The sequence below is a fragment of the Heloderma suspectum genome, chromosome 4 (assembly GCF_057233095.1).
Source record: "Heloderma suspectum isolate Gila_16-S chromosome 4, 16-S_ref, whole genome shotgun sequence".
In the NCBI taxonomy this organism is placed as follows: domain Eukaryota; kingdom Metazoa; phylum Chordata; class Lepidosauria; order Squamata; family Helodermatidae; genus Heloderma; species Heloderma suspectum.
This window is the reverse complement of record NC_139461.1, coordinates 244,775,685-244,800,903: the sequence shown is the minus strand read 5'-3', so window position 1 is coordinate 244,800,903 and position 25,219 is coordinate 244,775,685. Positions and strand designations below refer to the sequence as shown.

Below are 25,219 nucleotides of genomic sequence, written 5' to 3'. Positions count from 1 at the left end.
TTAAAAAAACTATCATAATATGATTCCTCATGGATATTTTAGCACAATTTGTTCAGTTTGTTTTATTTAAAACATTTCTATACCACTCTGCCGTTTTCGGGGCACGACACGCTATCCAGGTCCCAAGCCATTTAGGGCTTTACAAGTATGTCTTAATACTATGAATTGTGCTCGGAAAAGGACTGGAGGCTAGTGGAGCTCTTTAGGAAGTGATGGGATGTGTTCCCAATGCCTAGTCCCAATTAGTTGAAAACATAGCCACTAGGTATGAAGTGCAATTTCCACACAGTCTTCAAAGGCGGCTCCAGGTACAACACATTACAGTAGTGTAATTTGAAGGTTACCAGAGCTGGATAATGGAATAACCCAGCTCTCTCTGTCCAGACGTGGCTGCAGGCAGCTGGTATATCAGCCAATTTTTGTGAACCGCCCAGAGAGCTTTGGCTATTGGGCAGTATAGGAATGAAATAAATAAATAAATATAAATAAATAAATAAATAAATTAGCTGGTAAAAGGTGCTTTTTGCTAGTGAGGCGGCGTCAGTTACAGAGCTGGATCAATGAACACCCCCAGACAGTGAACCTCATCCCTTAGTGGGAGTATAGCCCCTTCCAGAACAAGAATATTACCTCCCTGGATAGATGAATTGCCACCCATAATATCTGTGTTGGGATTGAACTTCAGTTTTGGGGGGCCCCTCATCCAGTCCATCACAGCCTCCAGGCAACATGTCAGGAAACCCAGGTCCCTCGGACACAAACCCTCTGGCGTGGGACTGACATGGGGCACCCAAATCAGTGAGACTCCTTTATTGCAAGAAATCCCACGACAAAAGCTTAATTGTTACACTCGGTAGAAATCTTGTAGTGGATGGTCAGTAACTACAGGCTCTAAGTAAGATCAGAACAAAGTAATGCCAGACATTACAACTGTGACTGAGACCCTCATCAACGTGGTTTCTCCGTTGCCATCTCCACAGCTGTGAACACAAGGGAAGGAACAGAATTCCTGGTATAATCCAACCCAGGCAATCCATACATGGGGTTCCAAACTCCGGACAAGGAATGGGAATGATTCCTGGAATGATCCCTCAGGCAATCAAAGGGGTGAATTCTTGAAAGGCCAAAACAAAACCCCACCCACAGCGAGTTAGTCCAACTTTGAATCTTTCATTGATAACGCCAGGCTACATGGTCTAGGCCTATGAAGACCAAGAGAAGGGTAAATCCACACACGCAAAGAGTTCCGTGCCACTGCTTTCAAATTAGTAACTCCACGCTGCATGAGTCCAGTCTATGAAAAGCCTCACAGTACTTTTCATGGCAAGTCTTTAGCTATGTGATGTTCCAGTTAAGGGAGAGTCTATGTGCAGAGTGCCTCTGGAAGCTCAGATGATGGTAGATCCAAACAGAGAGGGTTTCAGGCTATGAAGACAAGATGTTTCTAGCAAAGGCTCTTTGTCTTTGCATCTGCTTAAAGGGGGAAAGCATAACTGTAAGACACCTTCTCTGGATCCCTTGACAGACAAGGGCTTTTGGCCTTTCAGTACAGCCCCTGTCTTAAATAGGGCATCGCTGCTCTGCTCTCCAGCATTAATGCTTCAAGCTGGGTGACCCTTCTGCAAACCCTACCCCGCCTCTGTCTGGTTCTCACGGACAGCTTCCAGCCTCCCTGCCTGCCAAGGCCAAACCAACAGGTGGACAGGGAGTCGGGTGACTCCCCATGGCTCTGCTCTGAGAACATAGAGAGAGATAAGCTCACATAAATTCTGACATTCCAGAGGCTGAATAGGCCCAAGCTCTTCCAGACTACTTCTAAGCAAATCTTAGCTATAAACTAAGGTGCCAACTGCAGTGCTGAAGCTGGCCCTGACATTACTATTCAGTACTTCCACTTCTGCCTTACCTGAATCTGATGTCATACATGGTGGAGTGTCATCCTCATATTGATGACACCCACCACCAAGTAGGAGCAGAATCACCAAAGTACTGGACTGCCCAACTCAGAGAGCCTATCCAGAAGGATACTACGGTCAATGGTATTGAAAGCCACTGAGAGGTCTAGTAGAATTGGCAAGAGTTGTACTTCTGTTGCTCTCCTGATATAGATCATCCTTTGGGGTAATCAAGACAGTTTGTGGGCCAGCACCAATCCTGAAGCCAGACTGAATTGGATCTAAACAATCTGGTTCATCCAAGGGCACTCAGAGTTGCAGAGCAATCACCTGCTTGAGTACCTTGTGACCTGTAATAGTCATCTTCTGGGTCCAAGGAGAGTTTCTTTAGGGGTGGCCTCACAACTGCCTACTTCAAGGCAGATAGGAGCACATGTCCTCTTGTAGCAAGGCATTTATTATCTCTTGGATCCAGATGGCAAATTCTTTTAAAGTGGTAATTATATATATCATGGTGGTATTAATGTGGGGCAAGAATCTTTGCGCTACCATGTAAAACAGCAGCGATATAGTTGTATACTTTGCACTGTGAAAAAACCTGATTCTTTACTGAGGTAATTTGATTTTTGCAACCCCTATAAAAAATTTTGTGTACGTCTGCTTACTTTGCATACTATATTTATTTTTATGTTAGCCATGGAAAGGACAGGAATCTATGTAGGTCACTGAAGCCTCACCTCTGGAAATCCAGCTGAGTTCCCTTCTTGCTTTGAACATTTTACCAAATAGCTTGTCTTTGTTGTAGTCTTAAAATGAAATCTGAGACTCTCAGGTACATTCTCAGGTGCATTCTGCACTCAGTACCAAATTCTTAGTTTTTTCCCCTCTCGTGCAGATTTACTATATACACGCATCCTTGATATTAGTCATGATTATGGAAGAAATAATTTAGCTGATAATACTACTGGTAAGAATTACCATAGCCAAAAGAGCTTTATCAGTGGTGGTTCCACTGTTAGTACTTCTGAACACTTGGGCAGCAGCAGTAATGTGCCAAGTTCTGTACACAGGTGTTCTGTAACTCTGGATTAAGTCTTCCTAATCGAAGAAGTTAAAAAGTCACTGTTAGTGGTTTAGTCAAGAGCGATTAAGCCACTGAGTAGTCAAGAGCGAAACAAATTTGTTTGTCCTATTCCTTTGGTTCCAGTGTTACTTCATATAAATGATTCTGAAGATGGGTTTTTATCATTGCTTTTTTCTACTTGGGTGGAATTGACTTTTGGGAAGGGGTAATGCTACGCTGCTTAACTCCAAAAAGGGTTGCCAGCTCGTGTTGGAGTCTCCTCCAGTATGTCTGCCTCCATATAGATTTCTGCTGAGAGATAAGAAGAAATCATTGGGGGAAATAGTATGTGGAGTCCCCCCAAAGTGAGATCCAACTTAAATGTAACAACTTAAATGTAACAGCCAGCATTAAATAATAACAGATAATATGCCTGTTCACAAAGCTTTTGACACAGCAGGTAAGCCCAGTCTGAAATGACTAAAAATATTTGCATTTGTAACCAGAGCTGGAAAAATTCAAGGCGTCATCACAAGCGGGACTAAAAGTTAAAATAATTTAAATTTTGTATGTAATTAACCTTGCTTTAATACATACACAAGATGTACTTTCTCATTCTGCCTAATGAAAAGCTCTGTGTAACTAAAAAAAAGTTTTGTAAATAATACTGCCTTGCCTGTTTTGTTTTGGGATCAGTATAACAATATCTGTTTCAAGTAGTTTCAGCCTTTCCTTATAGGCCATGTAGGAAAGTAGTTAAACCTTTTGTTAATATAAAAGTACTCCAGTTTGGGTAGGCACTGTTAGATGTCTGCAGCCTTTTTGCACATACATGGACTTTATTCTGCATGCCTCTAGAATATAGCAAGACAGCCTTAGTTTGTCCTGTTTGGGCTTGAATATTATCATAGAATAGTAGGGTTGGAAGGGGCCTACAACACCATCGAGCCCAACCCCCTGCTCAGTGCAGGAATCCAAGTCAGAGCATCCCTGAGAGATGGCTGTCCAACCTCGTCTTGAATGCCTCCAGTGTGGGAGAGCCCACCACCTCCCTAGGTAATTGGGTCCATTGTTGTATTGCCCTAACAGTCAGGAAGTTTTTCCTGATGTTCAGCCGGAATCTGGCTTCCTGTAACTTGAGCCCATTCTTCTGTGTCCTGCATTCTGGGATGATCAAGAAGAGATCGTGGCCTTCCACTCTGTGACAACATTTCAAGTACTTGAAGAAAGCTATCATACCTCCCCTCAGTCTTCTCTTCTCAAGGCTAAATATGCCCAGTTCTTTCAGTCTCTCTTCAATAGGGCTTTGTTTCCAGTCCCCTGATCATCTTTGTTGCCCTCCTCTGAACCCTCTCCAGTTTGTCTGCATTGCATCCTTCTTAAAGTGTGGTGCCCAGAACTGGACACAGTACTCCAGATGAGGCCTAACCAGTGCTGAGTAGAGGGGAACTAGTACTTCCCAGGATTTGGAAGCTGTGCTTCCATTAATTCACCCCCAAAATAGCATTTGCCTTTTTTTGCAGCCACATCCCATTGTTGGCTCAGATTCAGCTTGTGATATACAACAATTCCAAGATCCTTCTCGCTTGTAGTGTTGTTGAGCCACGTATCCCCCATCTTGTAACTCTGCCTTTGGTTTCTTCTTCCTAGGTGCAGAACTTGGCATTTATCCCTATTAAATGTCATTCTGTTGTTTTCTGCCCAGCGCTCCAGTCTATCCAGATCACTTTGAATTTTGTTTCTGTCTTCCAAGGTATTAGCTATCCCTCCCAATTTTGTGTCATCTGCAAATCTGATCAGCATTCCCTGCACCTTCTCCTCCAAGTCATTAATAAAAATGTTGAAGAGCACTGGGCCCAGGACTGAGCCCTGCGGTACCCCACTCGTTACCTCTCCCCAGTTTGAGAAGGTCCCATTGATAAGCACTCTTTGAGTCCGATTCTGTAGCCAACTGTGGATCCACCTGATCGTTGTTTCATCTAGCCCACTTTGAGCTAGTTTGCTCATCAGGATATCATGGGGCACTTTGTCGAAAGCTTTGCTGAAGTCAAGGTATATGATGTCTACAGCATTCCCATAGTCAAGAAAGGTTACTTGATCAAAAAGTGATATCAGATTCGTCTGGCAGGATTTGTTCTTGACAAAACCATGTTGGCTTCGAGTAATCACTGCAGTGGATTGCTTTATCATCTGCTCCAGAATTTTCCCAGGGATTGATGTCAGACTGACTGGTCTGTAGTTCCCAGGTTCCTCCTCTTTACCCTTTTTGAACATTAGCCCTCCTCCAGTCATCTGGCACTTCCCCCGTCCTCCATGATTTCTCAAAGAGAATAGACAGTGGTTCAGAGTTCTTCTGCCAGTTCCTTTATTACTCTAGGGTGCAGTTCATCTGGCCCTGGAGATTTGAACTCATTCAAAGTAATTAGGTGTTCCTTGACCATATGCCTATCAGTCTCAAGCTGCAATCCTCCCCCTTCAGCCTGTACTTCTCCTTTGCCGGGGGGGGGGGGGGTCATAGACCCTCTTTTGGGAGAAGACTGAGCCAAAGTAGGAATTGAGCACCTCTGCCTTCTCTTTGTCATCTGTTATCATTTTGCCATCCTTATTTCACAGCTGAACAATCATTTCTTTCCGCTGTCTTTTACAATGCACGTAGCTGAAGAAAGCCTTTTTGTTGTTTTTAGCATCCCTCGCTAACCTCAGCTCATTCTCCGCTTTAGCCATCCCTGCAATTCTGTGCTCCCTGCCTGTACTCTTCCTTTGTAGCTTGGCCTTCTTTCCACTTCCTATATGTGTCCTTTTTTGTTTTCAGGTCATCCCTAAGCTTTTTGTGAAGCCACATTGGCTTCTTCTGTTGTCTTTTACCTTTTCTTCTTGTTGGAATTGTTTGTGATTGTGCCTTGAGAATTTCCTTTTTTAAAAGCTCCCACCCATCTTGGACTCCTTTTCTTGTTAGAGTCGCTTGCTATGGGACCTTACTGATCATTGTTCTGAGTTTATTAAAATCAGCTTTCCTAAAATCCAGGGTGCGCATTTGACTACACTCGGCTTTTGCTTCCCCTAAAGCCAAGAACTCAAGTATAATATGGTCGCTTTCCCCCAGAGTTCCTGTAACTGCTACTTTATCCACTAAGTCATTTCTGTTGGTTAGGATCAAGTCAAGGATAGCCGATCCTCTAGTTCCTTCCTCTACTTTCTGTAGGAGGAAGTTATCCGCCACACAAGTCAGGAATTTCCTGGAGGGGCCATGTTTTGCAGAATTTGTCTCCCAACAAATATCAGGGAAATTGAAGTCCCCCATTACTACTACATCATGCTTCCCTGAAACATTGGCAGTTTGCTTTTCAAAAGTTTCATCCTCGTCTTTTCCTTGATTGGGTGGCCGGTAGTGGACTCCAACCACCAGGTTCCTTTTATTCTTTGCTCCATTTATTTTGATCCATATGCTCTCGATGGGGCTACCAAGCTCATCTTCCTGTATTTCTGTGCAGAGAGATGTATTTTTTACATACAGTGCAACCCCACCTCCCTTTCTGTTCCTCCTGTTCTTTTTATTAGACAGATTATTATGCCATCATATGTACCTATATCTCGACTGTTTACAATAGTTAATGTTTTGTTTGGTCTGGATTGTCCTTAACTGCAGCATGGCTTCACTTCTATTTTTGACAGACCCATTTTTTCATTTTCTTATATAGTTGGCATGTTCAATGTCATCTTAATATTCATAATCTGGCAACAGTTTTTTTCCAAAAAACTTACATCTTACATGTGAGTAAAACAACCATAAATGTGGCATACAAGATGACACATAATTTCTTTAAATTTTATTTTTTTTTAAGATTTTAATTAGTTTTCTAAAACAAAATCAACCAAATCAAAAAAAGAAAAGAAAAAAGGAAGCAAGTAGATAAAAAGAAATATTAAGTTTAAATGTAATTATTGACAGAGGGTGGTACATTTAACATCTATTCATATTTTTCTGTTTAGTTTACAGATCAAGATATAAGTGGAATCCATAGGCTGCATAAAATTTTTCATTATAATTCTTCAATATATCATGTTTATAGTCTCTTTTCCATAATCTGAGGAAAGGCTTTGACAAATACTGCTGTGTATGTCCCTGGTCAGTATATAGAATAAAATGCTTCCATATTTTATAGAAGTCAGATATTTTGCCTTTAGCTAATTTCAGTTTATATGTCAATTTTTCTGCCATGGCTATTTGCCATAATCCCATGTACTATGATTTCAGTATTAAAAGTTCTACAGTTTTCCAACTTTTAGCTATGACTCTTCGGGCTGCTATCACCATGAACTCAATTAAATCCTTAGATGTCACTTTTGCATTTTGTTCTTCCCATGTTGTTAATACGGCCAACACTGGTGTCATGTGTATGGTCTGATGTGTAATATTTGCCATTTCTAAAAATATGTTCCCAAACTGACACAATAGGACATGTCTAGCAGATATGAATGTATAAACCTTGCTGATTGCAGTTTCTCCAACATTTTATGTTGGCTATTCTTGCCAGACGTACTGGCACGATACACCATCTGTGTAACAATTACTACATATTCTCCCTGAGAGTTATTGAAACAGTTTTCCTTGATCGTGTAATACTTTATCCCACACCTTTTGCTCTATTGGTATCCCAATATCTTATATTATTTTCAGTCCATCTGACATATTCATATCTATTTCAATGATTTGTGAATAAATTATTGAAACCAATCCTTTTGTATTAACCATATGTTCCAATAATATACCTTCAAATTTTGTCATGCTTCTAGTCATGGTTTGCTTTACTAAAGGATTTGTAATAAAATTATATATTTGATGAAGGAGCATCCAGTTTATTTGCATTCCCTGAAGCTTTTCTTCTAGCTTTAGTACAGTAAGGGTGCAATCCTAACTAGATAGGCGGCCGCCTCCGTTCTCCGTACTATCCAAACCAGGGCAGGAAAAGCACCGAGGGTATCGTTCCCCTCCGCGCTTCTCCTGCCCTGCTTTTTTGGCTAGACAGCCAATTGCAATCTGTACCACATCCCCTTCTCTTGCCTCAGGGAACATTCTGAAAGACCCTGAAAAAGGTTGAAGCCAGTCTTTACAACACAAAGTATAAATACATTTCTTCTGAACTTGGAAAAACTTCAGCTCTGGCAATGATTTGTTTGGTCGTCACTGAGAACAACTTGGAAGAAAAGAAAAAAGATCTTGACAAGTGTTTTGGAAACTTAAATTCAGTGAAAGGCATACAATCTGCATGATGTCAATATGGGACAATTAGGGTATGCTGTTATCAAAACACAGGGGATGAAGCTGCTATGGGGAATGTAATTGTCCTAAAAGAAAAAAGCAGGAACAACCACCAAACTTCTGGTGTCACTTGACAACTTCATTTTTGTTGAGCATAAGATGGAAACAGGAAACTAGAAACAACGTTCTTGGTCAAGTAATACAACACAGTATTCATGTAAACAAAATATTCTTTGTGACAGAATGAACCACCCAGACATTTGTCTTCCTTGCAAATGGCAATAAATGTTGGTTTGAAAAGAAACAAATCATTAGGGTATTGCCACAGCCAAGTGTGAATTCCCATGGGCGTTACACATTCCCACATGAACTTGATATTGAACTGCAGTATGTGCACGTGCAGAAAATTATCTTATGCAGAAGGTCTTGCTTTGTAGACATATATTTGTGTGTCCTACACTGGATATTCACATATTATGTTATTCACATTACATTAATTACAAGTCATTAACAAAAAATGTCGACAGTTTCAAATGAATATTACCTTAAGTTTGACACCCATGAAACATTAGCTATTCATGTATATTGATGCAGGAAGAAACACATTTTTGTATTGGCAATTGCAACCTCAAGAACATAGCCATAGCTATTGCAATAGTTATAGCCACATCTTTTAAAATGGAATATAAAGGAAGCATTTAAACCACCTGTGGCGTGTTTCTATATTTTGGTAAGCAAGTTCAATCTCGTTCACACAAAAATAATTTAATGTACATCAGCCAAAATACAAAATATTATCTAACAAAGCTTACGCATGTTATATTAGGCGCTACAGAAATACCCAGCAACTTTTGTGTGGAAATCATTGTTTTCTGCAGTGTTCTCTAACAGTCTCTGCCCCAAATCTCTCCCTTTTATGCTGGATGCAGTTACTGAGATCTGTCCTATTGGAGGGATTCCTGGGTGTGTATGTATATGGAGAGCTGTGGTATGGTATCATTTAATCTCTGTGTATGCATCCTCCTCATTTCAGTTTTGCATGCTCTGCAGTCCTTTCTTCTAGTAGCCACGGCTACTCGCTTGGAGTTAGAACCAGTATTCCACTTGTGTTGTCTGTTCAGCATGTTCACATATGCTCACAATCATTAAGAAAACATAATTCAGATCAGTTAGCATTTTAACAGAATGGAACATAAGTATTTTAGTGCTCTAATAGACTGTGTACAATCTTACTGTGTTGTCTCTGGCTGTCTTTGTCCTTTATCTTACTTCTACTGTTGAGCATATGGTTGGAAATTTTGACAAAGTTCTCTGGAGGAAAAGAATTCTCTATTAAATCTTAGATTTAATACATTTGTTGTGCTAACATGGTAACAGTTGTCTAGCACATAGTCAGCAGTATCTAACAGTGTCATTCCACTAGTGCAAATGAAGTTGCACTAGTGGAAACTAGGTTCTGAACTATGTGCAAGAAGACAATCCAACTAAAGTTATAGTTGTACAACCGCTTGTGCAATGGAAAGATTTGGCAGAGGTCCACTAGCACTATTTGAATTTGCAGAATGACACCATTGGATACTGCCCAGTATCTGCTTTTTACAAAAAGTACAAGATTGAGCTTATTTTGTGTTGGGTGACCAAGGCTGTACTAATGTTCAGGACATGTAAATCATGAAAATTTAAGTTAAAATCTTGTTGCTTGTGTTTGAGAGAAAACATTGTAAGTAGAGCCACCAACGCAGGGAAAAATTCTTTATTTTACAACATCTATTCTATATAATAGGCTGAATGGCTAGGCTTGCTGTTGGCTGTGCCTTCATTTCCCCTTTGCTCTAGATTTAGGGTGAAACATGGAAACACACAATGGAGACTAAGGATGGTTTCTATTTAAACTATATATTGTGCTGAATCAGATCAGGGCTGTTAGGTGTGTTTGTTAAGTAATATTGAACTGAATCAGCTAGTCAATATGAACCTGGTTGGGTCTGGGAAGTTGAAGTGCATGCTAGATGGGAGATACACTAAAGATATACATAAGTATTCATAGTCGGTATATTCATAATTCATTCAAATAGTTAAGTAACTGACTATCCTTCAGATGTTCAGTTTGGGGAAAATTCACATACTCGGATTAAAACATTATTTAACTTTTGTTGTTGTTGTTCAGTCGTGTCCGACTCTTTGTGACCCCATGGACCATAGCACGCCAGGCCTTCCTGTCCTGCGCTCTCTCCCGGAGCGTGCTCAAGTTCATATTCATTGCATCTGTGATGCTATCTAGCCATCTCATCCTCTGCCGTCCCCTTCTCCTTTTGCCTTCAGTCTTTCCCAGCATCAGGGTCTTTTCCAGGGAGTTTTCTCTTCGCATTAGGTGGCCAAAATATTTGAGCTTCAGCTTCAGTATCTGTCCTTCCAATGAGCACTCAGGGTTGATTTCCTTTAGGATGGACTGATTTGACCTCCTTGCAGTCCAGGGGACTCGTAAGAGTCTTCTCCAGCACCACAGTTCGAAAGCATCAATTCTTCGGCGCTCAGCCTTCCTTATAGTCCAGCTCTCACAGCCATACATTACTACTGGGAAAACCATAGCTTTGATTAGACGGACCTTTGTCGGCAAGGTGATGTCTCTGCTTCTTACTATGCTGTCTAGGTTGGCCATAGCTTTCCTCCCCAGGAGCAAGCGTCTTTTAATTTCATGGCTACAGTCACGGTCTGCGGTGATCTTGGAGCCCAAGAAAGTAAAATCTGTCACTGCTTCCATTTCTTCCCCTTCTATATGCCAGGAAGTGATGGGGCCAGATGCCATGATCTTAGTTTTTTTAATGTTGAGTTTCAAACCAGCTTTTGCACTCTCCTCTTTCACCCTCAACAAGAGGCTGTTTAGATCCTCTTTGCTTTCTGCCATTAGGGTGGTATCGTCTGCATATCGGAGGTTGTTGATAATTCTCCCAGCAATCTTAATTCCGACCTCTGATTCATCCAACCCGGCATTTCTCATGATGTACTCTGCATATAAGTTAAATAAGCAGGGTGACAATATGCAGCCTTGTCGTACTCCTTTCCCAATTTTGAACCACTCAGTTGTTCCATGTCTGGTTCTTACTGTTGCTTCTTGACCCTCGTACAGGTTTCTCAGGAGACAGGTAAGGTGGTCTGGTACTCCCATCACTTTAAGAATTTGCCACAGTTTGTTGTGATCCACACAATCAAAGGCTTTAGCGTAGTCAATGAAGCAGAAATAGACGCTTTTCTGGAATTCTCTTGCTTTCTCCATGATGCAGCGAATGTTGGCGATTTGATCTCTAGTTCCTCTGCCTCTTCTAAACCCAGCTTGTACTTCTGGTAGTTCTCGGTTCGCATACTGCTGAAGCCTAGCTTGTAGGATTTTGAGCATCACCTTGCTGGCATGTGAAATGAGTGCAATTGTACAGTAGTTTGAACACTCTTTGGCGTTGCCCTTCTTTGGGATTGGAATGTAAACTGACCTTTTCCAGTCTTGTGGCCACTGTTGAGTGTTCCAGATTTGTTGACATATTGAATGCAGCACTTTAACAGCATCATCTTTTAGGATTTTAAATAGCTCGGCTGGAATACTGTCATCTCCGCTAGCTTTGTTGTTACTAATGCTTCCTAAGGCCCACTTGACTTCACTCTCTAGGATGTCCGGCTCAAGTTCAGTGACCGCACTATCATGGCTATCAGGGACATTCAGATCTTTCCTGTATAGTTCTTCTGTGTATTCTTGCCACCTCTTCTTAATCTCATCTGCTTCTGTTAGGTCCCTGCCTTCTTTGTCCTTTATCATGCCCGTCTTTGCACAAAACGTTCCCTTGAGATTTCCAATTTTCTTGAAGATATCTCTAGTCTTTCCCATTCTGTTGTTTTCCTCGATTTCTTTGCATTGTTCATTTAAGAAGGCCTTCTTGTCTCTCCTTGCTATTCTCTGGAACTCTGCGTTCAGTTGGGTATATCTTCCCCTTTCTCCCTTGCTTTTCGCTTCCCTTCTTTCGTGAGCTACTTGTAAAGCCTCATCAGACAGCCACTTGGCTTTCTTGCATTTCTTTTTCTTTGGGATGGATTTCGTTGCTGCCTCCTGAGCAATGTTACGGACCTCCGTCCATAGTTCCTCAGGCACTCTGTCTATCAGGTCTAATCCATGAAATCTATTCCTCACCTCCACTGTATATTCATAAGGGATATGATTTAGGTCATACCTGAACGGTTTAGTGGTTTTCCCAACGTTCTTCAATTTAAGACGAAATTTTGCAAGAAGCAGCTCATGATCTGAGCCACAGTCAGCTCCAGGTCTTGTTTTTACTGACTGACTGATGGAGCTTCTCCATCTTTGGCTGCAAAGGACATAATCAATCTGATTTCGATATTGACCATCTGGTGACGTCCATGTGTAGAGTCGCCTCTTGTGCTGTTGGAAAAGAGTGTTTGCTATGATCAGCATGTTCTCTTGGCAAAACTCTTATTAGCTTTTGTCCTGCTTCATTTGTACACCAAGGCCATGCCTGCCTGTTATCCCGGTGATTTCTTGACTTCCTACTTTAGCATTCCAATCCCCTATGATGAAGAGGACATCTTTTTTTGGTGTTAGTTCTAGAAGGTGTTGTAGGTCTTCATAGAACCGATCAACCTCAGCTTCTTCGGCCTCAGTGGTTGGGGCATAGACTTGAATTACTGTGATGTTGAATGGTTTGCCTTGGATTCGTACTGAGATCATTCTATCATTTTTAAGATTGTACCCCAGTACTGCTTTTCCCACCCTTTTGTTGACTATGAGTGCTACTCCATTTCTTCTAAGGGATTCTTGCCCACAATAGTAGATATGATGGTCACCTGAATTAAATTCGCCCATGCCTGTCCATTTTAGTTCACTGATTCCCAAGATGTCGATGTTCAATCTTGCCATCTCATGTTTGACCACCTCCAGCTTACCTTGATTCATTGATCTGACATTCCAGGTTCCTAAACAATATTGTTCTTTACAGCATCGGATTTTCTTTTCACCACCAGACACATCCACAGCTGAGTGTCCTTTCGGGTTTGGCCCAGCCGCTTCACTCTTTCTGGCGCTACTTGGAAATACCCTCTGCTCTTCCCCAGTAGCATATTGGACACCTTCCGACCTGAGGGGCTCATCTTCCGGCGTCATATCTTTTAGCCTTGTGATACGTTCCATGGGGTTTTCTTGGCAAGAATACTGGAGTGGGTTGCCATTTCCTTCTCCAGTGGACCACATTTTGTCAGAACTCTCTGCCATGACCTGTCCGTCTTGGGTGGCCCTGCACGGCATAGCTTATGGCTTCACTGAGTTACGCAAGCCCCTTCGCCACAACAAGGCAGTGATCCATGAAGGGGATTTAACTTTTGACAATGTGCCAAATTTGCTTTACTAAATATCTTTGAGGTTTTGCTAGATTTGGGAGTTTCAGCAGCAGTTAGAGATCTGCTCTAGCAGTTAGAGATCTACTTTCTGGGGAACTGGGGTGGGGGTGGAAATTTTTGAAAAATTGAAATATATGCAATACCTAAATTTAGTTTACTGCTCTAACAAAGAATGTCTAATTCCTAATTGTACAATTTGGCATATTTGTGAAATGTTTGCTCAGAACTTCCAGCCAAATGTAGCCCATTTCCTTCTATGGGTTTTGGTTAGAGCTAGGTTCTCACACAAACGTTCAGGTTTTTCTCTCTGGGGCTTTGGTACCCACAACAGTCTTTTTTCAGTTTATATCCCACCTCCTTCTGACTTTGTTATTCTTCAGCAAGGCAGGGCAATAAGCTGCTAGTTTCCTAGTCTGTAGCAGAGTGTCTTGGCACTTTCAGGGAAGGCTTTTATTGTGCTATCACCCTGTATCATTCACAGAATGTTACAGGTGGAGGTGGGATGGTGGTTCAGGTGTGGGTTGTCTTCCACTTGAAAATATCCCATATTTTCCCACTACTTCTTCAATCTTTTTTTCTTACCACAAAAAAGCATTAAGGAGGGAAAGATGCAATAGCTGCACAATGCCTTTTGATTGGTGCTGTCTGGAAACTCCCTAAGAGTTACAGTCATTTGAGGGGAGAGGTGAAAAGGTTGACCACAAGGAATGGACCAAGGGAAAATGATAACAGAGGCAAGATACTTGATTCTAATATCTCCAAACCAGATTAAAGGTCACCAGAAGAAGGCAAGCAGTAATTCACAGGAAAGTGATAGCCCTATATGCTCCTCTCATGGGGGTGGTAGCTCCCTCTAGGTGCAGGGATACACCTTGGATTTGTGTTGTGTATATGTCTACATAGGAATTAGAGATGGGAAATTTTGGGGTTCTGGGGGCCATTTTTGACCCCCTTCCCATTGAGGGCTATGCTCCTGCCACCATCACAGCACCAAATTGTCCTCAAGCTAAATTTGACCCTTTACCACTCTGTAGAGGTTATCTGCAACCACCATGAATTTCAGCAGGGGTCACATCAGGAGGTGGCATGGGCCGCATGTTGCCCACCCATGCTGTAGGTTTTATTACATGAGAATCTTCATACTACACATTTTGAGGCAGTAAACTCTTGTCTTAAAAACATTTCATCATTCCAAGAGATAGTATTTCCTAGGAGGGTTTTTTTCCCCCCAAAGTTCCCTCAAAATGTTCCAATTTTCCACTGGGAAAAAATGGGAAAAAAGGTCCCCAGGGGAAAAATGCTTTTACCCCAGCTTTTTTTTTCCTGGCCCTTCATATGTCTAGCAGCAAAGGTAAAGTGTTGCCCTCCCGCTTGGAAATTCCATATAGATTGGCTGCATTCACACATATCACTATTCCAGGATTTCTGTTAACCATAGTTTGTTGATGTAGCCATGAATTGCCTGGCAGGCCACCAATGAAATTGTGTTTTTTCTTGTCCATTCCTGGTTTTTCTACCAACTTTTCTGCCTGCTCCCTCCTGGTATCCCAAATGCCTTTACAGCACTGTAGGACTGGAATGGTTTCACTGCATCAGTAGTTTGCTTGTCATTAGTCTACTGTAGAAACAAGATTAGGTTACACTATGCTGCTCTTGGGAGGGGTCCTTCTAACAGCGCACACTGTTCCCAGGAATACAGTACCTCTGCTCCAGCACCCCATCCTTCCTTGTCTACTCCTTCACTGTCCATCTGACTCCTTCTTTGATCACTGGACCTTCTCCCCCTTCTCCTCCTTAAACCTCTTCTCTAAACTGTTAACCTATTGTTTCTAGCTTGATAGTTATTCTTCCATCCCCGTGCTGCACCTAGCAAGTATTTAAAGGGCAGTCTAGCAGATAGCACCATCTCCATAGTATTCTTGCTGCTTTGTGGAGTAGGTTGGTTGTGGAATTTAAGCAGGAGGGAACAAAGGGAAGGCAAAAACTAGAAAAGGGATTTTATTTTATTTCCTAAAACATCACCCAACTTGCATTTTTGCCCTTGCTAGTGCCACAGCACAAACTCTGTTTTGGAATAAGATTGCCTCCTTTGCATTGACAGGTCCCACGGAGGGCATAAGATATATCGGCCCCATGAAACTGTTGCCACGCACTTCCAATTTAAAACTGAGATCTCTCACTTTCACTCTGTACCACTCCTCTAGCACCACTAATGTGACCCAAACCCCTCCCACACACCCCATTTCTCCACAGCCACGCATGTTTTCTTTTGAGCCTTCGCGTCCTGCATGCCATCAAATGCATCCTGCTCCTCATGTGGGTTTAATGATTCTCCGTTAGTGACCATCAAGGGAAACTGAGACTCTGGTCCTGTTGGCCTGAGAAGGTGCCACACTGACCACTTGCCAATGGCACTGCAGGACTTAACTAGAGGGAGTATAACCCTTCCCAAAATGCAGGTGTCTGTAGCTAGCCCAAGAGAGACCTTGGGATGGTACACCAGGCTTCTGTTGTTCCTTCCTTGAAGGATCATGATGACAGACTTCACAGCGAGACTACTCAGTTCTTGATGAAATACTTTATTTGTAATCAGTAGTACAAAAGAGAAACAAGTACAGAAGTGTTTTCAATGCTCATTTAAATTCAAGTACTAGTTATTTTTCTTGTAAACATTTATAGGTGCAAGAACTGCAAGACTTAACAAATAACAATTCCGTTGATTGCTTTCCCAGAGCAAGGACTGTGCTCTCTCATGTAACTACTTGAGAAATTACATGGGCTTTCTTATTGTTACTACCTAAAACAACATATTTACTTGAAAACATTTTAACTATACGAACAAGAGTACTTCAGAGTATTCCAGTCACGTTTCTACCATTCCCCCCTGCCATCTCTTCAACAACCTGAGTCTGGTCTCAAGACAAGTGATGCTCCTGCTCTGCTGGTGCGGCAGCACTGGGGTGGGGAGTAGTTTTGCAGTGGAAGCTGCTTTGCCACAGGTGGAAGGAAATGTTGCAGTGAAAGTCGATCTACTATGGGGTGCATAAAATGTAGCCCTGCAGGCGCCTACCCAGTTGGTGGTGTTATTGATTGTGGAAATTGCTGCAGAAGGTGCTGGTTGGTATGGGATGTGAATGTATTGCTACTACAACTACCCTATTAGTGGGAAGGGATCAGTTTGCCTCTCTGACAGTGGTTCTTACATGCATGTGTATCTCAGAGGCATAGGTATGGGGCTGCTAGTGCATTGTAAGAGCTCACGTCTGTGCATAGAACACTGATGCACTTTCTCTCTGGAAGAAAACAATTCTCTGTCCAGTATCTCTGGACCCCAAATCTGTGGTACAAGGCAAAAAGTATGCTACTGCTTACAAGTTTTTTTTTACTTGCTTTGGTGTGGTGTGTGTGTTTTGCCTGGCTTTGTGTGTATGTGTGTGCGTGCACAAAGTTCGCCTTCTATGAAATTGGTATTTCATTGTGCTTTGCAGTGGCAAAAGTGATTTGGCATATGAAACTTATTTGGCATATGAGACTCAGACTCCACCTGTGCCTTGTACTCAGTTTCTTGGCTAAGTTATCTTCTCTGAGCATCACGAGGCTGCCTCCTGTAAACTGGATGTTGGAGTAGAAATCTGTGGGTTCAGAAGAGTGGTTTTGTGTTCTGGAGCTCAGCCTACACCTCTACCTTATACTTGTAGCCTCACCAATTTGCCCTTGGGTGTTTTGTGACTCACCCCACCCCACATGACAGCCATGTTGTGAATGGGCAATCCCCCCATGGCAGCCTCCAGCCCTTCCAAGCGCAGAGACTCTGAGGCAGTGCACTTAGCGCCTTACTGCTTTTTGCAGTTGGTGGAAACAAAGGGCTGCAGCAAGTTCAACATATTTGGCCCCTGATACCAGGATTGGACAGACATGGAAGATGGAACTTTACAGCGGTGGTAACACAGAGAAAGTGAGCAATGTTGATACTTTATTATAGGCTATATAATGGAGTTCCTGTTTAGAAAAATGAGATACTTGTGATGTGTGTGAAGTTAGTGACTTGGTTCACATGAAATGCTAGCCCATGGTTTATTTAACCCAAGGTTAAACAATGGTTTGTTACTGTACCTGAGGTTTATATGGCAGACAGTAGAACAAACCATGATTTGTTTTCTCAATCCCTGGGTTGTTTGTTTCCCTCCTCCTTTGCCTGCTCCCTGTCTGTATTGTAAATGCCTTTGTGGTGTTGTAGTACTGGCATATAGAACAACTGGTTTTTTTTTTACCACTCTTGCTTGCCACCTCTGTAGCCTGGTGAAACAGCCCAAGAACAACCCACAATTCTGGGTTCGCATGTAATGACAACCCATGATTTAAACAACCCACAGTTTACAGCCCAGCAGCAAACCATGGGTTCTCTTTGTGGGTTGTTTGTGGTTAACAACCCATAGTTAACCCATAGTTCTGATTTGCATATAACAGCAACCCACAACCCACAGTTTGTCATTACATGCGAATCAGGCCATTGTATTAGGCCTTTGACACCATTCTGAGGAAATAGGCCTGGCATCATCTAAAAGGAATATGTGTAGAGCGGGACATGGTCTACAAACCTGTGGTGAACAGTAATAATCATTGTAAAAACCACCTGAATTCTGTAATTTAAGTAAATTATATGAGGATGAGGCATATAAAATCTGCTTATCAAGGGGTCTCTGGAGTGGTATTTGATGGAATGTGTGTGAGGGGCTACAGCTAGATGGAAAAATCAGCACTCCATCCACTCCCCCCCATCCCATGCTCTTGCAGAAACACTTAATGCACTCCATATGGGCCTCTTTAGATCCCATACAGTGTTTTTATTTTGTTTTTGTTTTTGTTCTTGTTTGTTTTGTTTTTATTTTCTTCTGTCGCAGTGCTACTGCCAGTAGGAACAATTATGAGCTTTAGGTAATTGGGCATGCTATGCAGTAAAAGGGTTTATTTGAAGCAAATGTGTTTAGTAAAGTAGAATGTGTACAGAGATTTTCAGTAAGCTGTCATGCATGAATTTAAATTGGAGGGGAGGTAACAAAATCCTCAGATACTGTGAAGAGCCCCGAGGTATAAAAACTCATTCTTTACTAAATCCATTTCCAAGGTGTCAGAACTTATGTGTGTGTGCATGTGTGTGCATACATGGGTGTGTGTATTGTACTTTCTCTACTGTCGACTGTCATAGCCACTCTTATGGAATTTTTGTTCTTAGTTCATATTTGACAGTAAACATGTCTCTCAACCTGCTGGTAGGAGGTGAGAGAAACTCTTGCCACTCCATAGGGTTTCACAGACAAAGGTTCAAATGTGTATCTAGGCAGTCTGCTGAAACTGGGTGCAGTTCTGAAATGAGTGTTTACACTCATACTTCATTTGGCTTTTAAGCAAAGATAAAGGAAAAACAGCTGTCTGATATGTTGTTTCTTTCATCATCTGTGTCTTCAGATGTATCCACTATTACTGCAGGTTTCTACCGTACAGACTCTGTGGGCGTCTCCTTGAACAGCTCTATGGCAAAGAGCACTTGTTCAGTTGAACTTCAGTCAGACATTTGCTTTGTCATCCTGACTCTGCTGGTGTTCTTCCCCACCCCCTTGCTCTAGTCTTATACTTCATTTTTTGTTGTTATTGTTAACTCTGTAGAATTTGTCATCAACTTCTTACTGAAAAGTCCATTATTGAAATTTAGTGTACTCATTTTGTCTCTAGCACAATAGTGTATAGAAACAGGCTTAAAATACATTAGGAGCCTGAAGTAGCAAATCTGCTTTTCAGCTTGTGTTGCCTTCAGTTAGATTTTAACTGGAACAGACACTGAAATCATTCCAAGTGGCAAAGCTGGGTGATGAAATATGACACATGGAGGGGAAGAAAATTGGCAGTGAGCCCTGATGCACAAATACCCTTTCCCCTTTGAAGCATATTTGCAGGATGGAAAATAAAAACATTGCAAGCTGTGGGGTTTTCTCTTTTTTGTTTGGATAATTGTTTTGAGAAATATTCCCCAGTATGTATTGTGTGCTGTCTTCTCTATATGATGATGGAGTTTTGATAATATTTATGCGCTTTACATGTATAATATGTCTGAAGACTTCTGCATTTTTAATAGGCTGTAGCAAGGTGGCAGGGGGTTGGCTGGAGGGGGGTATTGAGCAGTAATTGCATGGCTATGATGTTTTCTACCTCTTGTTAAGTTAATCTTTGGTCAGAATTAAAGAGAATCTATTCCAGTCAAACAGATTATTATATTAACTGGCTTATTTGAACAGGAGTTTCTTGACAAATCCCTTCATGAGTTATGTAGATCTCTTTGTTGTTGTTTATTTCTGTACACTTTTAGACCACCCAGTAACCAGAGTTCTCTGACAAAGCAACAAGCATCTGGTGACATAAAGCATTTGTCTCCACTTAGTGGCTAACGTGACATGTACCTATCCCATAGTGTTTGACTGAGCTGGCAGTTTTAAATATAGCCCTCTCTTCCTTGTTAAGAAAATAGTTGGTGCTTCACAAAAGTTGTAGCGCGCAGCTCAAAGCCTTGATGTCTGCTTGCCCAAGCACGTAAAAGTGTGATGTAGCGGCTTAGAAGTTGGAATTTTTCTAGGAATGTGTATAAAGGCATTACGGACATGCTATCTCAGAGTTGAAAGGATCTGTACAGATGAGCTGTTAGACCAGCCTCCCAATGGGACAGTCTGCAGCACATGTACACCAGTGCAGATCAATTGTTCACTAGCCCCCTATTTGCAGATGGGTATGGTGGATAGCAAGGCAACCACACTGCCACATCACATGGAATTCCAGCCCAGAGCAGAACCAAGGGGGCGGGCGGGACTAGAGACTCAGATACACACTTCCATTGAGTTCAGTTGCTTTCTGAGACTATTCTGTGCTGAATAGCAGTTTGTATTGCTATATCCTATATACTTTCAGGAGGACCACCCTGATTGTTGGGTCCAACTCTCCTGGATCACTAGCAACATATTTATCTCTGGTTATCTCTTTGTATCTCAACCCTTATAAATATATTTTTCAGTCTCACTATTAGCGTTCTTTTTTTGTTCTAGAATCAGACAGTTTGGCTTTCATGAGATGCAGCATGTTCTCTTGTAGAGAGTTAAAGTAGGACATAAAGATGGAATAACTTCTTTTAGGTTGAAATTTATGCTGCAAGTTATTAACTAAGTCAGTAACTGCATATAGGTTTGATATATAGTGTGTTAGAAAATTGTATAATATTCAGGGAGATGCATATGTGCTTTCTTCATACCTTCCCCTAGGAAGGAGCCCAATGTATTTTCTATTTTCTGAGAATTGTTTTAGGAAAGGAAGGATAAAAGGCAAGAGGGACATACTAGTACTATCCTCACAGCCAAAGTGGTGTGATTTGCTTAATTATCATTATGGATCCTGCTTCTTTCAGAAGATACAGTTCCCTAGAATACAAAGTGTTATATCAATTACATCAGTCTTCCCCAACCCAATGCACTCCAGTTGTTTTGGACAACATCACCAAGAATTCCATTCTGGTTGGGGCTGATGGGAGTTGAAGTCCAAAACTTCTGGAGGGCACCAGGTTGGGGAAGACTGATGTAATTGATATAACACTTTGTATTCTAGGGAACTGTATCTTCTGAAAGAAGCAGGATCCATAATGATAATTAAGCAAATCACACCACTTTGGCTGTGAGGATAGTACTAGTATGTCCCTCTTGCCTTTTATCCTTCCTTTCCTAAAACAATTCTCAGAAAATAGAAAATACATTGGGCTCCACCATGGGTGTAGCACCCATGTGGAAAAATCCCAGGGTGTGCTTCCCATATCCTCAGCCAACCCTCCACTTGGCCAAGTAACAAAAGTGCTTATCTCAGGTTCCTTGATCAAAAGCTGGGAGACCACACAGGCTGTCCATTCCCTTTAATACCCTGGTGCAGCATCTGCATGTATTCCCACACTGTAAAAGAGTGGTAAACAGGGCTTTGCTATTGCTGCTGGTAGACAGGATTAAGCCTATGGTTTGCAACCATTTCAGTTTTCATTTCTGACTTAAGCATCTCCTGCTTGCACAGTCCTGTCTCAGAGAAAGTCCATTTCTAATATGACTGTTAATCCATTTTTGTCTTTAATATGTTATATATTCTCCATTCATTCCACAAGTTATGGCAGTGGACCAGTTCACATGACATGACAGCCCACTGTGAGGTAATTTACCCATGAAGAGCTGTGGGGTGTGCCAGCTGTCGTTATGAGTATGCAATCCCCAGCTGGGGATGGTTGTGTTGTGTAGGGGTTATTTGAGAGTTAAGTGACCCTCGCATAACCCACGGTCTGTTGTAGACTTCACACCGTATCATCCAAACCAGGTCAATATGCAGTGTCCATTGTCCTTTTAGCATAATCTTTGCAGTCAATAATTGGGTCATAATAATGTTTATTTCTTTCTGCCTGAGTCTAAATGTAAAAGCAAAACTTCCCCTGTTCAAGTTGTGTTTAATATTTCAGATTTAGTTTGTAATTCTTCAAGTTCTTAGCCCAGGACGCTCATTAATGTCCCTTTATCAATTTTGTGCCAGTACACTCTGCTACGATGATCAGCAAGAATAACAAGCCTTTTTCATAGGTTGCCCTCCATATGTAGACTATACATATCGAAGGAGAGCAGCAATGTGTTGGCTGACTCAGCCTTTGGCATTCATGTATTGAGCAGGATATTTTCTAAGGGGTGCCTACACATGCATACCCCTTTGCATTTGTCCTGCTCAAAGGTGGATGTTGGGCAGAGTGTGCAACAGTAGGGGTGGGGCCGGTAGGCATTGCCTCCCTTTTTCTCTGTGTGTTAGTCAAACTGTGAAAAAGTCTTTAACTTCCTACAAATCTGAGCAATTATCACTCCTCAAGGGGTTATCTCTTTACAGATGTATGGTTGAATAAACCTTTTATTCTCTTTCTAGGAACTTGCAGGCAGCCATTGGAGCCTACTATGATTTTGAGAGTCCAAACATCAATGTGCCCTCCATGTCCTTTGTAGAAGATGTGACCATAGGAGAAGGAGAATCCATCCCTCCTGATACCCAGTTTACAAAAACATGGAGGATACAAAATACAGGTGAATAGTTTGGCTTCTGACTTGGTACTGGTTTGTAATATTTCCTTAAAAGTATACATTATTTTGTTTTTAGCAGGAATATTGTTTTCTTTTAGATTATTCAGGGAATTTTTTTTTCAAAGGCACAGGGAAGTACTTTTATTTTTCAGAATTGTATTTTTCATATCTTATAATAGACAATATTGAGATGGGAAGAGGATTCATTGTTCATAGTTGAAAATACCTTCTTTGATATGGATGCTGATACGGGGTCCACAAACCAACTTGTCATGGCAAGCGTCCTGCCATTCTGAGGAGAACAATGATCCCCTCCTTGCTCCCTTCTTGGAGGAGGCAGGAAATCATACTTGTAGTTGTGCTGCACTTCAGACATACTCCAAGCTTGGAGCTTGGGGAGGGTTGGAGGTCATCCCCGGTATCATGCTGTACCTTGGAGGTGCTCAAAGTTCCTCCAAAGCTCAGCATGACATCAGGCCTCACCATCCCACAAATCAGAGGAGGTGCAGGGTCAGGATGAACACAAACTTTGGCTGGCTACCAAGGCCAGCCAAAATTAGTGGATTCCTGTACCTAGTGTCTTTGCCAGTCCTGAGTACTTAGTATCAAATATACTGTCCTTCCCCAACCTGGCGCTCTCTTCTGAAGGCTTTTCAAGACAGCATATTGGCCTCTTCCTCCTCACTGCCTTCTTGATTTTCAGAAGTTCAGTTTCTCTCCTTCTTTTGTCCTACCCAAGGTAGTCTGTTTGGTAGGTAACAGGACAGCAAAACACATGAGACCTACTTCCAGTATAACATCAAAACATGGTTTTGTTGGTACATCTGAACTGGGCTGAAGTCAAATTTTTGTTGTCTGGGCACTTTCCCAACCTTGCACATCATTATTAAATACAGTTATGCTAATGTTTTTTTGTGTGTGTTTTGATTGCCTGGGTACATATAGTTTTTACTCTGATAATCCAAGTAGTTTGACAGTTCTAGCATATGCCTAGATGTATGATGATTTCCCCAAGCCTTTATTTTTGATGTACCAAATGCTGAAAACTGAGTATTTTTATTGCACATTTGAAATGAGACTTCAGATTTGGGAAAGTAATAAAACTAACATAGAACTTTAGAGTGATAAGCTTTCAGAAATCTCTCTTACTTTAATGTAAATTTAGCTATAAATTTGTAACAATGCGATCTTAAGTGGAGTTGGGAAGGAGTAAAGCTGTGGATCTATCACCACATCCCAAGCCCTGTCTCCTCTCATTGGTCAGAGTGGAAGGTATGTATGTGCACGGGTTGCCAGGCTTTTCAGCTTGACAACTCAGCTTGATGTCAACAGTGGAGGAGAATTAGCTATGCCAGTTTGGCATAGCTTAGGGGCCTGATCCAGACTCCTCTTTGGACAAAGGAGCAGCTTTGAATTCAGCAGATCCAAAGCTGATTCTACCCCGTCCTCTGAATTCCCCGTTTTAGAGCTTATATTTTCTACTGCCAGTGGTAGATTTCTGCAGACAGAGTTCCTCTGTGCCAGTAGGGGGGCACCTCATCCCCATCCTAATGTCCCCACCACCACTACTAGTGAATCTGGCTAGGATTGCTCTAACCCTGATAAAAATATTTTATTTAAACTTCTACCAAGTAAACACCATAAGAGATATTGACCACGTTTGCACATAATGGCAGCAAATTGTAGGTTATTTAACCTATGATTCGCAGGGATGCCCCCTGCCAGCAGCCATTTTTGCATACTGTAAGCAATCAGTGTGGTTGGATGTTACTAGCATGATGCCCAAACCCAGACTGGTGCGTTGCTTAGGGTAGAGTAAAATAGTGTAAAATTTCTGGAAATGTTGAGGCCATGGGGAAAAAAGGGTCCTTGGGAGTTTCGGAAAAAATGGAAATTTTGGAAAAACTGAAAAATAAGCATACTGATTTTTTTAGCACTCTTTACAGATCTAAAGTCACTTTGTTGCTTTAAGACAGCTTTCCCCAACCTGATTCCCTTCAAATATTTTGGACTTCAGCTCCCATCAGCCTCAGGCAGCATAGCAAAAGGGCAGGAATGCTGGGCACTATAGTCCAAAGCATCCAGAGGGCACCAGGTTGAGGATGGCTGCTTTAAGAACATAAAGCAGCCTTTCTGTTCCTAAATTTATTTTATGTATGACTTCGTTTGCTCATAAAATTATCATTATATTTTAAAACGTTTAAAAGTAAACTCAGTTAGTAAATTTGTAATTATTGTCTGAATAGATTAGAGCTACATTAAATGACTGCTACAGCATCAGAAACACAAGACTCGATAGAACAAAACCCAAGCTGGCAAGAATGCACATTTACTGTCAAGAATGCACAATGGTAACTCTGCTCACATGTTGGGAAACTGAGCATAAATGTCTATCAGTAAAATATACCTTAGATAAATAATTTTAATAAGGAATGAAAGAACTAACTATGCTGGGAATCTTTCAGAGGGGATTAAAAATATT

The 25,219-nt window shown here is 41.6% G+C and overlaps 1 protein-coding gene across 2 annotated transcripts in view; it reads left to right on the top strand.

Moving 5' to 3' along the window:
* Positions 1-25,219, top strand: part of ILRUN (inflammation and lipid regulator with UBA-like and NBR1-like domains) — a 59,918-nt gene that overhangs the window by 9,706 nt on the left and 24,993 nt on the right. For both annotated transcript variants that reach the window (XM_084853056.1, XM_084853051.1), the window contains exon 2: positions 22,586-22,740. In XM_084853056.1, the coding sequence (XP_084709182.1) occupies positions 22,586-22,740 (155 nt within the window). The remainder of the gene's footprint in view (positions 1-22,585; positions 22,741-25,219) is intronic.